The 17,565-nt window shown below is 49.2% G+C and overlaps 1 protein-coding gene across 1 annotated transcript; it reads right to left on the bottom strand.

The window, feature by feature from the left end:
• Nucleotides 1–676: 676 nt before the first annotated feature.
• On the bottom strand, nt 677–17,543 carry LOC112622362 (guanine nucleotide-binding protein-like 1). Its single transcript, XM_025381914.1, has 12 exons — nt 16,663–17,543; nt 16,081–16,246; nt 15,585–15,721; nt 15,294–15,445; nt 15,105–15,176; nt 13,886–14,093; nt 13,620–13,715; nt 12,997–13,191; nt 6,639–6,817; nt 6,399–6,561; nt 5,983–6,123; nt 677–5,597 (listed from the first exon to the last, which is right to left on the bottom strand). Exons 1-12 carry the CDS (start codon nt 16,733–16,735, stop codon nt 5,356–5,358), a joined length of 1,824 nt encoding a protein of 607 aa, XP_025237699.1. The 5' UTR covers nt 16,736–17,543; the 3' UTR covers nt 677–5,355.
• Between the last annotated feature and the right edge of the window lie 22 nt (nt 17,544–17,565).

The following is a 17,565-nucleotide window of genomic DNA, read 5'->3' on the forward strand; positions in this document are numbered from 1 at the left end:
GCCTGGCCAACATGGTGAAACCCCACCTCTACTAAAAACACAAAAAATTAGCCGGGCGTGGTGGCGGATGCCTGTAATCCCAGCTACTTGGGAGGCTGAGGCAGAAGAATCACTTGAACCCAGGAGGTGGAAGTTGCAGTGAGCCGAGATTGCACCATTGCACTCCAGCCTGGGCAACAAGAGCTAAACTCCATCTCAAAAAAAAAAGAAAAGAAAAAAGTGATAGATGTTAATGAGATTTATTTAATCATCTCACAGTGTAATTCATGAATCATAACATCACTTTGTACTCCATAAATATATACAACTATAATTTGCCAATTTACAATTATAAGGTTAAAATTTTTAAAAATAAAAGGTAACGACAACAAAAAAATTGGTAAGTAGAAAAATCGATGAATACAGAAGCTGGTAAAAACTAGTAAGGCAAATATGGCAAAATGTAGAATGTGTTGAATCTTTCAGTATTTGGGTGTTTATTGTTCTTTTTCTACGTTAGAAATTTTTCAAAATAAGTTGCAAACAATTTCCATATTATTCTGATTTTTACACAGTAACAGAAAACATTCCAGGCTTCAGCTCATTAATATTTCTTCTTTGTTCTCCTGAGGAATCAAAAGATTCTCATTTATGATATTTCAAAAGGCACATAAAGAAACATATCCAAACTTTGTTGTCTCTTCATTCAAGTTTGGCTTTAATATTTTATTAAAAATTTTTGTATTTGTAAATATTAAAACACTGAAACTTGCTACTGACACAAGAATGACAATGCACTAACAATAAAATCAAACTATTCAGAAGCAGTAGCAACTCCATGATTCCAAGGTAATTTAAACAGGCAATCTCAGAGTGCTTCAAGATGAAGGCGCAAAGCAGCCTCTCAGCCTGCAGTTATGCACGACACCGGCAGATAGCGCTGCAAAGCTTCACAAATGCAGCGGGAAGTCCATTTACCAATGGTTGTGGCGATCTCCTAATTAGCTTGAACTGAGTTTGTATTAGAATTTATAATTTTTACTGCTTATTGCAGTTACTCATATATTACTGACACTGGAACAGATATGTTTTAACAACTGGTTGAGCCGTACCAGTGCGAACCAGCTGAATGTCAGCGCTGTTCCCTCCTGTGACAGAAGCCATGGGCGCCTGCCTGAGGGCACTCCCCTCACTGGGACTCTCAGTACCACGCCCACCTGTCCCCAAGGCTTGTTCCATCACTAAGCCCCACCTTCCCGCATTTTCACCTTTCTCCTCCACTTGATCCTTCTTCCTAACATCATGTTAACACACTCCAAACTAAAACACTTCAACTGCATATACTCTACTCCCTCCATTTTTTTCTTTCATTGCAATCACTGCCATTTTGAAAATTCTCTCCTCACCTCCACTGCCTCTACTCTTTTCCTCCAAATTATTCCTTAACCCTCTGACATCTGGGGCCTCTGAGTCCACCTCTCCAAAGAAATGCTCCCACCAAGACCATGGAGGCCCCTCTCGTTGCTGGTGGATATTCTTCATTCTCCGTGCCACCACCCATCACACCCATCAGCAGCATTCCACACCGCCCTTCCTTCCTCCTCTAGCTTCATCACACCATGTTACTTTTTCTTGTCTCACTGGATCCTTTCCCTGCTCTCCTTTTTATATGTTTCCTGCTTTCTTCCTCAGCCTTCTCTGCTCCCCACACCTATATGTCCATGATGCCCAAATCTCTGTTTCCAGCCACCTCTCTTTCCCCGAGCTCCATTTGCATAAACAGTCTCAGATGAGATCCAGGGCGCTCACGGTGGTATGACTGTAGACAACTGTCTCAGGAAACAGACCCATGACACACCCAGTTGCCAAGTCAGAAACAGGATGTATACTCTTGACGTGTCTCTCTCCCCTACATGGCAAAACAATCCCAAGACATGTCATTTCTATCTCCTAAGCAACCCATAAAACGATTTCTCTTCTTTCCATCTTCCATTACCCTAATGCTAGTGTTCATTCTCTCCCCCTGGGATGGCTGTAAAAGCCTCTGATTTCTCCCCTTTCCAAACCAGTCTCCACACTGCAATTATAGTGATCTTTCTAAGGCACAATTCTCACCTTTTCAGTCTTAGGCTTAAAGTTCAATGTTCCTCTGGATAAAGCCTGAATCTTTAACATGGCTACAAAGGCCCAGCAAGAGCTGGACCAAGCCCACCTCTCCAGCTTCACCTTTCCTCATTTCTCCTTTGCACCCTCTGCCTCTGAACAAGTTATAGTCTTCCAAAGTTGTCATGTTCCTTGACCTTTGCTGCCTCCTCTGCCCAGAATGCTATTTCCCTCTGTCTGGATAACTCCTGCCCAGTATTTGGCCTCAGCACAGACATCTGTTCCTCTAGGAGGCCTCCCCTGATTCACCAACACCAGTTTAACCCCCCTACTGGCTGTTCCTACAGCAATTCTTTACCACGGACTACTGATTTTTAGTGTCTGTTTTGTTTTGGCAGTCTGACATAACTTGATATACTAATGCAGCTTCTAGTCCTGTCCCCCACTCCTTCCTGATCACTATCCCAAGGTCCCTCCTATATGGAGCCACCACTACCCCACTGGATCCTGTACCACCACCCTTCTCCCAGAACTTATCACATTTTTTTTTTGTAATTGTCCGTTTCCATTCTCCAATAAATTGTGAGCTCCACAAAGAACCATTTCTATCTCACTTACCACTTGGAAGTGACAGGCAGATAGTAATTGCTCAACAAATGTTCTGAGTGAATGAATCCTTGGGGTAATTATGGTACTAACCACCTTATTCAGTTATGACAGTTCAGTAAATACATGTAACATAATGCTTTTATAGTTTACATACTGCTATAGAGCTATTGTATTATTATTATCATTCTATTCCTACCTTCTATTCCTTGAGGGTAGGATACTGCCTTATTCAATTTTGGTTATTGTCCCAGAACTCAGGGACAAATGTCTGGCATATATTGTTTTCAATCAATTTTTGTTGACTGTATCAATGATTATAATAAGTGAACAAAGGCCCATATAACTGAACTATCCTGGACCACACACAGCTACCCTGTTCCAGAACCAGGACTAGAATCCCATCCGGAAAAAGGGAAACTTGGAAGTTGACATCTAAGTGAGATTCCGGCATGGATGAGAGAAACCCTGATTTCTCTCCATCAAGAAACTAGCCAGCTATGGAAGCCACCAGAGCCCCAGAGCTCCATAGTCAAGTATTCGCATAGTAGACGTGACCCAGACAAGAGGGTGCGAGGACAAGGGTATTTCAGCATGGAGGGGAGACTGGGCCCTTGGTTTCCTGTGTCTTTGTAGTCAGTTCTAACCTCAGCCTCAGCACTGGTGTTGGGACCCTATTCATCCTGATCTGCAGGTCCCTCAGTTCTTTTCCTGTTGCTATTATCCTACAGAGTCAGCAAGTCACTGAGAGAGGCCTGGTAAGAGGTTTTACAGTCTAGCCCTGTGGGAGTGTCAGAAGTCGCCTTCTGCCAGGTCTTCAGCATAAAAAACCCCCCTCCTCAGCTCCCAATCAACTCTTCATCCCCACCCCAGACTCTCCCAAATGCCCTGATGAAACCCTTGAGGTGGAAAAAGATAAAGACAAGCAAAGATAAACAGCACAAGCAGCAGAGGTACAAATAGAATTCTGATTTTTCTCCTTTCTCTCCACATTTTGAGGAAATGAATCCAATGTCCTCACCAGAGGACAAGCAGAGAAGTCCCCTGAGCATCTCTGAACATCATGAACCCTCAAAGTAAGCTTAGCTTGGGCCCCTTTTCCTTTTCTATCAGTGAGGCTACAGAGCCCCAGATGGGAGACAGGTGGATTTTTCTCTCAGCTGGGACCTTTTCTCTTTCTTGTCTAGCACATTTTGGGAAACCTTCAAGTACATATCATGCTGGTAGTATTTAAACTTTGCACTGGAGTGAATTCCAGGGGTTATGTCCTCACTGAGACCAATGGAGATGAACATAAAGGAATATGTGGCCAAACACCTCAGCCTCTTTAAATATACTTTCCTTTGCTCCTTGGTTAACAGGGTCTGTCTGCTCACATTGGAGAAACTGCCCAGTGACTCAGATCCTGAAAGGATCTGCTTTAGAGCAAAAAGGAGTCTAGTACTTTTCACTCCTCCATCTTGTGGTCAACCTGTCAAACTACACTTTTTGCTATCATCCAATATAGACAACACTGGCAGTCAGTAAAACAAAGCTCATTCTTCCATTTCGAAAAGAATTAAAGAATTAAATCTAGAAGTCTAGTTGCTGGCTTAACAAAGGGATATACAGCAAAGCCTAAGGTGCCCTGACTCACGAGAGAGTTGATCTCTGCTGCAATGCTGAGGTGAAACCCTAAAATGATTCTGGCCACCTGCTAGGTTCTAGCTCTGACCCTGCACTGGGTCATCTTTGTTCCACCTCCAAACCAGAGTAAATGGAATTCAGGAGGCTGGTTCTGTGCCCACCCCTATGTACCTCATATACTCGCAGCTGCCAGGCTTTTAAATAATGAAACTTAACACTGTACTTAAAGGGCTGTTCTGCTCAAATCATAAATGTGCACGCTAGTTGTTCACAATTAAAACTCTACTCGTACACATTAAATCGACATTTTCACAAGCGTTTTGCCTTAACTAAAAATTTATATCAACATGAAGACCTAGAATTATACTGCATGAGCCCCCAAGATTTGCAGAACATCATTCACCCTTCTTAATCCAAAAACTTGGGTGCCTGAAGGTGGGGTTTTGATCATGGCCAGGCTTCAGTGGTACATCCTTATATGCTTGGTGCTCAGCACAGGTCAAGACACACAATAGACCCTCAATAAATATTTGCTGAATTTGAACAATTCCTGTAAAAATCTCATTTAGAGACATCAGCTTGGGACACTTCCTCTCTTACTGTTGCTTCTCCCAGAAGCTCCTGGAATGACTAGGTCTGGCAGCAGGGGGCGCACAGGGCTGCTGCTCAAATCGGAGAATGGCACAAACTCCAAAAGGGAGCTGGATTTAGACCTCCCCTCCCCATGTAGATAATGGGATTCCTAAAGTGCAGAGTGGGAGAGTGGGTAGAGGAAGCAGGTTTCAGAGACTGAGAACCTACTAAACAAACTCCTAAGAGAACTTTCCCTTGCAAAGAGAATGCATGAACAAAGAAGGGAGAAGAGGAGAGAAGCCTCCCACAGCTGTTAGCCTGGAACAGCCGCTCTCACCTCAGTTCATCTGGGGAAGGGGCTACAAAGCAAACAATCTTTATTCACAATTGGGGTAGCAGAGGGGAGATACCCCCAGGTCAGTCCAAAAGCAAAGACATTGGGTGGGAAGATGGCACTGGGCGAGGAACTCAGCACTCATCCTCACCCAGCAGGGCATAAGGGTTTCGGCCAGCCAAACTGGACCCTGGAGCTGAGGTTGGGGTGTCCTCATCCCCTTCTCCCTCCTCATCCGCATCCCGGTCCTCCTCTCCCTCCTCCTCACAGGAGCTGCTCAGCTCTTCCTCTTCCTCCTCCTCCTCGTCACCTGCTGGCCCCACCCTGCCCTGCAAAACCACCAGCTCCGTGGTCTCTGGATGGGACTCCCAGGTGCCTGGGGAACCAAAACAAGAAAAAATGGAGGAGAGTTTTGAGCAAGGAACTAAAGCCAGAGAAAGATGGGGAAGAGGCAAAGGCTAGGAATAACAATAATCTTTATAGCTGCTGGCATTCATTCATTCATCCATTCATTCAACTTCCTATGTGTAGATTGCTGAACAGAAGCTTTGTGCACATCAACTTCAATAGTTACAATCACCATGCTAAGGGTCAATTATTACCCTCAGTTTGCAGATCAGAAAACGTCTCAGATGTTAAGTTACAGAGCTAGCCAACAGGTACAGAATCCAGGTTTGACCCTCTTGCTCTCTGGCCACAAAGCCCACACCCTTTTACCTATACCATGGCAGGGGGCTAGGGAAGAATATCTGGGCTCTGACCTTTCTGTTCACTGTAGCCTGGGGGATGAAAACACAGGCTGAGGCGGCCGTCCACTGCCAGCCGCAAGAGACTGTTGGCTGCTCTGTACACATCATTCCGAGCCGCCTTGGCTGTCTTGTAACCACGTTTCTCTGCCCAGGCTGGAGGGAGAAAAGAATAATGGAAAGAGAAGGCATTAACCAGATACCAGTTATATTCCCACTCCCATAACACAGTCCTTCCAGTTTTCCCCAAAACATTCCAGGCCAGAGATCTTACTGGCTATGCAACAAAAATCTAGGGGTGAGTGGACAGCAGCTTCATCAATGGCAGAATCTCTGAGGAGAGGAAAGGAGACAGGGAAGGGTAAAAGGCGAGGCAGGTAAGGAAGAGCAGCTGAAACCAGGTGGGGTGAAGCCAGGCACACGGAACTCACCTTCACAGATGTCCCAGGCACACCAGGGGTGTTCCGCTGAGGGGTCCTCAGCCTCTGGGTGGCGCAAGTGGAGCAGGGCCTGCACGGGAATTCGGGAGGCCAGGTAGCCCACAGCAGTATAGGGCTCCTGGATCTGGGCGATGGGGTAGATCCCTGCCAGAACCTGAGGGAAATGAGCACTCAGTACCTTCCTCAATGTCCCACCTTCTCTCTTTCCCTTACCCACCCTCCCCCTCATACCTGCAACTGCCTAGGCAGAAGAGATGGGAAGATGAGGCCCGGGCAGTCACAGAGCTTCACGGAGGGAGTAAGAAAGTAGGTCTGAAAGTATCGGGTATGGCCTGGGGTTCTGGAGACACTCACGACTTTCCGCCCCACCAGCCCATTGATCAGCGAGGACTTTCCCACATTAGGGAAACCTGAGGAAGGCAAGGAAATTTAATGTTTAACAGGTTTTTACTCTGTGGTGGGACTTGGTGCTATACCTATAGGTAAAAGGGGAACTAAGGCTCAGAAATTAAGGAAATGGTATTGCAGAATACAAATCATGCTCTGGGCTCGCAGGGTTAAATCCTGGCGCTTCCACTTACCAGCTTTGTGATGTCAGGGCAACTAACTTTCTGAGCCTCTGCTTCTTCATTTTACAGCGCAGACACCTCCCTACCTTAGGGTGGTCAGGATTAAATGAGATAACCAATACAACTTGTGTGGGTCAGTGCCTGCAGTACAGTAAGTACCCAGTACCAGTGATCCACATCTCATAATTACCATGACTTGGCCTGGCACAGTGGCTCACGCTTGTAATCCCGCACTCTGGGAAGCCAAGGTGGGTGGATCACCTGAGGTCAGGAGTTCAAGACCAGCCTGGCCAACATGGTGAAATCCCATCTCTACTAAAAATACAAAAATTAGCTGAGTGTGCTGGTGGGCACTTGTAATCGCAGCTACTTGGGAGGCTGAGGCAGGAGAACCACTTGAACCCAGGAGGCGGAGGTTGCAGTGAGCCAAGATTGCACCATTGTACTCTAGCCTGGGCGACAAGAGGGAAACTCTTATCTTGAAAAAAATAATAATAATTACGATGACTTGTCCAGGGAGGAAACTGGAAGCCTTGGGACTCACTGCCACTCTGCTCAAAACCACTACCAGTTTTTGTATTTCTGGCTGACTTCAGTGCCTTTATCTCCCTTCCACAGAGCATCTCATTTACCCCACCTCAGCTGCCCATTCCCGTGGTAATACCTGCATCTTGTCACTTCACAGCTCCAAAGCCTCAATTCCAAGCAACCCTCTCTGCCCTGACAACTCATCTTTCCAGCTCACTTACTCTGGTTCCTCCATTCCAGTAAGTCTTTGACCCCTGACCTTAACACAGTAACACTATGCAATATCCAACTCGTGTCCTCAATTTTCTTCTTTTTTTTTTTTTTTTTTTTTTTTGAGACGGAGTCTCGCTCTGTCGCCCAGGCTGGAGTGCAGTGGCCGGATCTCAGCTCACTGCAAGCTCCGCCTCCTGGGTTCACGCCATTCTCCTGCCTCAGCCTCCCAAGTAGCTGGGACTACAGGCGCCCGCCACCTCGCCCGGCTAGTTTTTTGTACTTTTTAGTAGAGACGGGGTTTCACCGTATTAACCAGGATGGTCTCGATCTCCTGACCTCGTGATCCGCCCGTCTCGGCCTCCCAAAGTGCTGGGATTACAGGCTTGAGCCACCGCGCCCGGCCTCAATTTTCTTCTTACTTGACTCAGATTTCATGATCCAGCTCCTCAGTCAGGCCTGTTCAGAAACCTGGAACTCCCTGGTCCCACCTCTCCCCTCTATCTTACTCACCTGGCAAAAATCCCAACCCTATAAAATCCAGTTCTGCCCATTCAGCACTGCTCTTGGGGAGCTGACTGTGGCTAAGAAAAGATGTACCACTGTGCTCAATCTTTACAGCACATGGAAGTATCTAGGAGGGAGAGAGGGAAGGAGGGAGAAAAAAGTTCTCCTTTGACGACAACCACCAGACCCATTTCTCTGTCCGCTTTGCAGAAAAACTCCTTAAAAGACTTAGCTACTTTCCACCACTTCTTCCTGCTATCTTCTTTGTAACTGTAAACTATAACATACACAAAAATGCACAGAAGGCTGGGCGCAGTGGCTCAAGCCTGTAATCCCAGCACTTTGGGAGGCTGAGACGGGGGGATCACGAGGTCAGGAGATTGAGACCATCCTGGCTAACACGGTGAAACCCCTTCTCTACTAAAAAACACACAAAAAAACTAGCCAAGCGAGGTGGCGGGCGCCTGTAGTCCCAGCTACTCGGGAGGCTGAGGCAGGAGAATGGCGTAAACCCGGGAGGCGGAGCTTGCAGTGAGCTGAGATCCGGCCACTGCACTCCAGCCTGGGTGACAGAGCAAGACTCCATCTCAAAAAAAAAAAAAAAAAAAAAAAAAGCACAGAACATACATACATGTGCAGCCTGATGAACCCGACACCACCCAGTGTGTGACAACACGTTCCATCTTTCCTTTTTTTGTTTTTGCTTTTGTTTTTGAGACAGAGTCTCACTCCCTTGCCCAGGCTGGAGTGCAGCGGTGCAGTGTTGGCTTATGGTAACCTCATCCTCCCAGGTTCAAGCGATTCTCATGCCTCAACCTCCTAAGTAGCTGAGACCACAGGCATGCGGCTCCACGCCCAGCTAAATTTTTGTATTTTTAGTAGAGGTAGGGTTTTGCCATGTTGGCCAGGCTGGTCTCAAACTCCTGACCTCAAGCAATCCGCCTGCCTCAGCCTCCCAAAGTGCTGGGATTACAGGCATGAGCCACCGCACCCGGCCTCCATTCATCCTTCTTGATCATAATCCTCTCCCTCTACACATGTGAGCTTTATCCTTTTAAGAGAATCCACTCCTTACATTTCTCTTTAGTTTATGACCTGTGTATCTCTCAACAATGCAGCTTAATTTTGCAGCTTTCAAACTTGATACAACTGAAATTGTGCGGTATGGATGCTACTGTGTCAGGCTCCTTTCACATAACTTTATGTGAAGTTGTTGCACCTTCTCTCATGGTCCTACTCCAATTTGGGTTCTCCACCCCACTGAAACTATGGATTTTCACATTGCCAAGCCCGCTGAGCAGGTCTCTGTTCTCTCGCTTGGCCTGTCAGCAACAGTTGACACAGCTGATCCCTCCTTTCCTCTTCAAACACCTTCTTCATTTGACTTCTGGGACACTCCCTTGGTTTTCCTCCTTCTCACTCTCCTTTGCCCAGCTAAATGCTGGCTTGTCCTAAGGCTCAATCCTTGACCTCCTCTTCTCCACCTATTTCCTTTCTCTCCTACATCTCATCCAATTCCGTGGCTTTTTTTTTTTTTTTGAGACAAAGTCTCGCTCTGTTGCCTAAGCTGGAGTGCAGTGGCATGATCTTGGCTCACTGTAACCTCCGCCTCCAGGATTCAAGCGATTATCCTGTCTCACCCTCCTGAGTAGCTGGGACTACAGGCATGCACCACCACGCACGGTTAATTTTTTGTATTTTTTGGTAGACAGGGTTTCACCATGTTGGCCAGGCTGGTCTCAAATGCTTGGCCTCAGGTGATTCACCTGCCTCCGCCTCCTAAAAGGCTGGGATTATAGGTGTGAGCCACTGTGCCCAGCCTAATTCCATGGCTTTAAAAACCATATATATCCATCAATGGCTCCCCAAATTTAAATCTTTCCCAAACTCAAATTTCTATCCTCTTCTCTCCCCTAAGCTGCTGACTACCTGCCCACTGCCTATTCAACATCTCCACTAGGGACATTTAAAAAGAATCTGAAATTTAATTTTTGATTCCCCTCTCCTCCCCAAAGCCTTCAAATCTGCTTCTCCCCTAGTCTTCCCATCTCAGTATTTCCAGTTGCTCAAGACAAAAACATGGAAGTCCTTCTTTATCCTCACTTTCCTTCATGTGCCAACTGCAAACCATTAGCAATCTCATTTTCTCTACCTTCAAAATATATCATGCTTCTGGCCCTGTCTCACCACCTCCAGCTCCAGCATCCTACTCTAAGCAACTCTTATTTCTCTCCTAGATTACTGAAATAGCCTCAGCTGCTCTCTCTGCTCCCTTTCTTTTTTTTTTTTTTTTTTTTTGAGACGGAGTCTGGCTCTGTCGCCCAGGCTGGAGTGCAGTGGCCGGATCTCAGCTCACTGCAAGCTCCGCCTCCGGGTTTACGCCATTCTCCTGCCTCAGCCTCCGGAGTAGCTGGGACTACAGGCGCCCGCCACCTCGCCTGGCTAGTTTTTTGTATTTTTTAGTAGAGACGGGGTTTCACCGTGTTAGCCAGGGTGGTCTCGATCTCCTGACCTCGTGATCCGCCCGTCTCGGCCTCCCAAAGTGCTGGGATTACAAGCTTGAGCCACCGCGCCCGGCCTCTGCTCCCTTTCTTGCCCACCTCCCATCATTTATTCTCTACTCAGGAGGTATACTTTTTTTTTTTTTTTTTTTTTTTTTGACGGGGGGGCGCTGTGTCGCCCAGGCTGGAGTGCAGTGGCGCGATCTCGGCTCACTGCAAGCTCCGCCTCCCGGGTTCACGCCATTCTCCCGCCTCAGCCTCCGAGTAGCTGGGACTACAGGCGCCCGCCACCACGCCCGGCTAGTTTTTTTGTATTTTTAGTAGAGACGGGGTTTCACCGTGTTAGCCAGGATGGTCTCGATCTCCTGACCTCGTGATCCACCCGCCTCGGCCTCCCAAAGTGCTGGGATTACAGGCTTGAGCCACCGCGCCCGGCCAGGAGGTATACTTTTAAGAAACAAAATCAAATCTATCATTCTGCTGTTCAGAAGCTACCCTTGGCTTCTCATGAGACTTGGAATAAAATCCAAAATGGCTGTCACAGCCTCAGGGCTCTACATGATGTGGGCCCTGGCGATCTTGCTGACCTCATTCCCAATACTCTATCCTGGCTCCCATACTTCAATCTTCCAGGCACTCTTGCTGGTCCTAGAATCTCCAAGCCCATTCCTTCCTCAAGACCCTTTCCCCACAGTTCTGAATGGCTCACTTCATCTCATCAACCAGTTCTCTCCTCAGGGAGGTTTTCCCTGAGCACCTCTCCTTTCAGTCACTCTCTATCCCCTTTCGTTGCTTTATTGCCTTCACTGCCCCTACAAGATTTCGGATCACAAAACCTATTTACTCACAAGAAAATAAGCTCCATGAATATACAGACGTTTCTGCCATTTTCACAGCAGTATGTCCCATCCCTAGAATATCTGGCACCTGGTAAGCGTTCAGTACATATTTGTTGAATGGGTAAATGAATGAGAGCTGGAAGGAAATCCAAACTCAGAGGTGCCTGTGCCACAGCAAACTCCCTCTCACACCACCTGGAATAGAGACCAGCTAAAGCAGAGCCTGCTAAGAGAGGGAACAGAGGCTCCTTGTGAGGGGAAGCCTAGGATCAAAAGTCAGGGAAGGGACAGCCAGATGAAATGACTGGAAAGAGGAGCAATGAGGCAGGTTCTTCCAAAGACAAAAAGGACACTAAGAGATAAGTCAGGGCACTTCCAAGGAGTCCAACTACCTACTCCACATTCCCTAATTTCTTCTGGGTTGGGCCTAATTTGGTTCCAATATCACCTCAGATACCACAACTTGTCCAAGGTCTCTTCTTACCTCTCCTACCCTAAATGAAGACAGGCCCTGGGTCCTAATGATACATTCCTTTTTCCTCCACTGTGAGCTGAGACAAAGCCCTTAAGAGGAGATTCTCCTTGGCAACAAACTTAAAGGGTTAAAACCTAGAAGAAAACTAATACTTGCTGAGCTCCTACTAGGATTTGATGATCACTGTACTACACACTAATTACTATAATTCAAATAGTTTATATAAACCACTTAAAACAGTGCCTGTTACATAGTAAGCACCATGTAAACACTAAGTTTTAACAATGATAATTATTACTGTTATCACTATTTGTTAGATATTCTTAGGCTCTCTCAACACTATTCCCGTCATTCCTCACATCCATTCTTTTTAAAGACAGGGTCTCAGTCTGTCAGCCAGGCTGGAGTACAGTGGCACAGTCACAGCTCACTGCAGCCTTGAACTCCTGGGCTAAGTGATCCTCCTGCCTCAGCCCCTGAAGTAACATGGACTACAGGCACACACCATCACACTTGGCTATATTTTTTTTATCTTTTGTAAAGATGGGGTTTCACTATATTGCCCAGACTGGTCTTGAGCTCCTGGTCTCAAGCAATCCTCCCACCTCAGCCTCCCAAAGCACTGGGACTATAGGCATGAGCTCTCACAAATGGCCCACATCCATTCTTTTAATCAGGTATCAATGGCCTTTTTTAAAAAAAGTCAAAGTAACTAAGACTCAGAGTAGCAAAATCACTTGCTCAAGACCTCACAGCTGAGAAGAGGCTGAATTTAACCCAGGCTGTCAATGATCCCTCCACTGCAGCAGATGCTTCTTCTGCCTTGCCCACCACCACTGGCAGAGATCACCCCTCAGACACCCTGGGGCCTAATGAAACGTGATCACCCTCTCTCTTTTCCAAATATGAAAACTCTGTACCTCCTTGGAGGCCACCACGCACAAGCTGCCACTTCCTTACCCACACAGCCGATGGTCACCACCCCATCCTTGTAGCGCTCTCGGGTTGGGCCAGTTGGCTCCATTGCTGAATCAGTCTGCTGCTCCACCAAGACTGCTGGGCCATCGTCCTCTTCCTCCTCCTCCCCGGAGCCATTACCCCAGGTGGCCCCCGCTACATCCCGAGCAATCTTCTCCCGCCAGCTGCTCAAGTCCACTGCTCAAAGAAGGAGAAGATTAAAGAGGTCCTCCCCAGGGCTGCTGTGTATGATGGCACATACTGTGCCTTGCAGCCTGCACAGATTATGTAACTGGCACCCTCTGGAGGTGTACAGTGCCAACCTGAACAAGAGCAGGTCAGAGAATCTCCCAAAAGTCACTTGATCCCACCCTCCCTGGAATCATGCACATCTCTCTGAGCTTCTGAAAAGTACTAGGAAGGCTAAAGGCAGCAAGCCACTGAGGCTCCCGACTACTTGCTGCCTCTCGTCCCACCAGGTCAGTCTGCTCCTTATTCTGTCCCTTCCCCGGCTTCTTGCACATCTCCACCATACAGCGGGTGGCTTCAGGAAAGGTGAGCAAAATGATTCTGCGTCTTGGGTCTTCCCCATGTCCTCCTACAGCCCTCCTCTAAGGGCCACATACCTTTCCCCACAGTGATGGCTTCACAGGCTCTCAGCAACTGCTCTGGCCCCAGGGCCCGAGTCCATCCTCTCCCCCGCCTCCGACTCTTCTTCAAGACTGAGATCAGAAGGCACAAAAGGATTGGCACACGGGCTTAGGCCTCTCATCTCTCCCACCACCCTTAGGCCCAAGACCAGGTGCCCCCTTGTCAACAAGCCTCTCTGTTCTCCCCTTTGTCCCCTGCCAACTCACCTCTCCCAAGCTGCCCTCTCTCATTGCCCACTCACCACTACTAGGGTCCTGTGGGGTGCGGGGGTCCCGAGGGAAAGAGGTGAAAAGGACGACATGGAGCTGGGGATAGTGTTGATGGAAATAATGCTTCCAGGCAACCACAAGAGCTGGCGGGGCCAGATCCACCTTGTTCAAAACCAGCACCAGGGCCAGCCCAAGTTCTCCAGTCACATACTCATAAAGTGCTGGCGGGAAATTCACAACCTAGGACAGGGTTGATAAGAAGATGGAGCAGTGAAAGGTCAACCCAGAGTTCTCTGCCTCCAGCTCCCCACTTAGCAGGCATAGCTCAGAGACAAGGCCCTGGTGGTAGCAGATTCTGGGCTAAAAACTATAAACCAGCCAAACTGAAAAAGGAAGACAAAACAGGGGTTAGTAATATTTCTGAGTCTCAGGGGGCTTCCTATAGGTCATGATTAGAGATGGAAATGAACCCAAAACAAGACAAGGAAACAGCGTCACTTAGCACACTGAGGTAAAGGCTGGGATCGGAAATAGGGATGGGTGTTAGGGTAACAATTAGTCTGCTTTTGTGTGCGCACAACTATATAAGTGTGTATACATGCAAGTACATGCACTCGTGTGCATGTTCGTGTGTTAACAATGTGACTGTGAACATGTGTGCAAACATGCCTGTGTATATTGATGTGCACATGATGTATGTGTCAGTACATGTGTGTGTGTACACATTGTTAAGGACCTCCAACCTAAACGGTCCTCACAGACCTCCCTTTCTCCCACTGGAGGACAAGAGTGAAGTTGCAGAGCTAGGATTCATACAGGGCAGTCCAGCAGCAGTCTACAGCCTTAACTACTACTCTACGATTCCAGGTGGGTTCTGTAGCAACTGATGTGGCAGTACTAGAGAAATGAGATAAGGAAGAAAGGGCATCTTGGGGCTGGGCAGGAGGAAGCCCCCAATTGCATTCATAGAATCCCTGGAGCTCCACACTTGGATTTTCTGTTGGTCTAACTGTGATGAGTTAAAGGATAGGACATGGCTGTTTTGAAGAGGAGAGTGAGCTGGCCAAGGGAGGAGTGACAGGCTATAAGAGAGAATAAAAAACTGAGTTCCTAACTGCAGACATCAACACTAGGCAGAGGTCAGAAAGACAGGAAAATAGATACCTGTCTCCCAACTCTTGCCTCTGACCTTTGCCCCTGAAAAACCTTTCTCCCTCCTCCTCCTTGCCCACCCTTATTCCTAGTACTCACTGGATGTCGGATATCAGTGATAAGCAGGACAATGTCAGACATCTCTAACACCCGCCACAGCTGCCTCCATGTCTAAAAAGACAAGATCAGGAAGAGAACCTGAACACAGAGTCCCTCTCAAGCCTGATCCCAAGCCAATTTGACCATTGGTCACTATGCCCCACTCCTGTCCCTAGAGTACACTGTCACCTCCAGATTGTGCTCAAAGTAGCTGAGTTTCTCAGAGGAGTAAGCCCCATGAATCTTCCCAAGATACTCTTGGAAGCTCCGTTCCTCTTGGCTCATTAGTTGCTCCTTAGACATCTCATAGCTCCAAGGAGGACGTCGAGGAAAGTCCAGAACTGGGAAATCAGGAAAAAGTCCAAGTGTGAGGGAATTTTCAGGATTCAAGAGTACATCCCAGACCCCTCCATCCTCACACTAGGCTCTTACCTTTCCAAACTCCTTCCCCAGCCCAATACTTGTCTTGCCCTCACTCACCTGAGCCAGGCTGATAGACCTCCCGGATGTCCAGCTCCAACACCTCAGCACTGACCGGCTGTAGAACTTGCTCCCGGGCTGCTCTCTTTCTCCTCTCTACCTCCTCTCTGCTGTCTCTCTCAAAATGCAGTCGGTATCTAAGGGAACAGGGACCGAGACATCCAGCGCAATCCTGTGGCCACAAACTCCTATTTTCTCCCCTCTTGGACAATCAACTTCGCAAAGCGTTCTCTCCTCGTTCAAGTCTCCTCTCTCAAGTCAGCCTTCCCCCAAGTCCTTCTTTCAGGCAATACTCAGCCTCCTCCTTCTAAAAGCCCAACTCTCTCCAGCCCCTCTGGAAAGCAAGATTGTGGCCCGCACTGGGGAGCCGAGGGGCTAGCGGAGAACTGTTGCATCGCAGGCCCACCGTCTTCACCAGCAGCAGCCCACTTTCCCCCAAAGCTCTGACTTCCGGGTAGGCGGGAAAGCCGGGAACAGCGCCCCCTCCCACCCTCACCGATTTGGGTCGTAGCCTCGTGGACCCAGCCCCTGAGAAGGCTGCTGGTTAAGCCTGCGGATATGATGGGTCACAGACTCCCCGTCCGAGGTGTCTGTCTGTTCCTCTCGCCGCTCCCGGCTCCCGCTGCGGCTGTTGGAACTGGAGCGCAGCCCATCTTGAAGCCCTGCGGGGAGGGGCCGGTGACGCCAGTGCTGGCCAGCTCTCAGGGGCCATAAGACCCTCTCCCCCACCGGTCTGACTCTTCTTCATCCCACTCAACTTCTTCCGACGCTCTGTCCTCCCAACCACCCTATTCGGGACCCTCCCGGATGTGCGTGGGGGGGAATCACTCCTCCAGGGAGCAGTAGGGACGGCGCCCCGTGCGAGCTGGAGGGATTCCCCTCCCCCAACTCTCCATCCTTCCCCACCCCTTCCAGATGTGGGGGGGGTGGGGTGGGAGATCCCCTCCGCGATAGGCTGCGAGGGTTGGCGCGGTCCCACGACCCCCTCCCACGACCCCCAGAGGTGCAGCGGGCACACCCCTCCTTCCAGCTGTGCGGAAGCCCGAGCCCCGCCTCCTCCTCCAGCTCCCGCACTGACCTCTCTTCCGCTCCCGTTTGTCCTGCAACTGCTTCTTCTTCTGCTTCACGCTGAAGGGCTTCTTCCTCGGCATGGCCCGGACCAGTCACCTGGCCCGCCCTCCGCCGAGCTCCTGCCGCCTCAACTGACTGCCCCCCGGGGCAGTCCCCGCCGCAGGGGCCCGGGACCCTAGAGGAGGCGGAGCTAGCAGGTGACGTCAGCGGGCGGGCCCGACCGAATTGCCGCCGCGGCGGCGATGGAAGGCGGACAGGGGAGATACACAGTCACTTCCCTCCAGGAGCGAGGCGAAAGGATGATGCGGGGTGGGCTACTGGCACGTGAGAGCCAGTGGCACCGAGAGAGCACCCCGGCGGCAAGGAAGGAGGCGCGCGTGGGAGGACCAGGCTAACTCCGTCACGGACGCTACCAACTCGCGTTCGGAGGAGGGGGGAGCGCGTGTCATCACTACCTTGCGCTCCCGGGAGAAGCTACCACTCACCTGGAGGGGGCGGCGGAGCGGAGGGCGGGGCCTATTACCTAGGGGAGAGGAGGAGTGGACACGCTGAGGCTACACTCCCAACCCCCGGGCTTGACCTTAGTGGAAAGCCGAGACTGTGCGTCCCGGGAATGAAGCCAGGTTGCTGGGCTACACCGGGGGCACGGTCAGAGGTCTTTAGGGGAGGGCGGCGGTCTGAAGAGTCCTGGCTGCCGACCTGCTGGGACCCAAATTTCTTGTGGGAACGATGATAAGGAGCAGGTTTACAGATCAGAAGTGCAAAAGCGGGCGAGAAGCGAAACCCAGGCGGGACAAGGGCTTTTGGAGGGAGGTCAAAGGGCACAAAGTTGTGCCTGCAGCTGTTACCATAGTAACCGAGGACCGGATGTGGCGATCTTACGGTGCGACAGTCCTCTTCTCAGGCCTTC

Source organism: Theropithecus gelada, chromosome 4 (assembly GCF_003255815.1).
Source record: "Theropithecus gelada isolate Dixy chromosome 4, Tgel_1.0, whole genome shotgun sequence".
Taxonomy (NCBI): domain Eukaryota; kingdom Metazoa; phylum Chordata; class Mammalia; order Primates; family Cercopithecidae; genus Theropithecus; species Theropithecus gelada.

Excerpts from the sequence above, each read along its gene's own strand:
- LOC112622362 (XM_025381914.1), bottom strand. The coding sequence starts at position 16,735 with ATGCCGAGGAAGAAGCCCTTCAGCGTGAAGCAGAAGAAGAAGCAGTTG. Across the intron at positions 13,192-13,619 it reads AGCCATCACTGTGGGGAAAG|TGGACTTGAGCAGCTGGCGG; the intron begins GTATGTGGCCCT and ends TTCTTTGAGCAG. Across the intron at positions 5,598-5,982 it reads AGGCTACAGTGAACAGAAAG|GCACCTGGGAGTCCCATCCA; the intron begins GTCAGAGCCCAG and ends TTGGTTCCCCAG.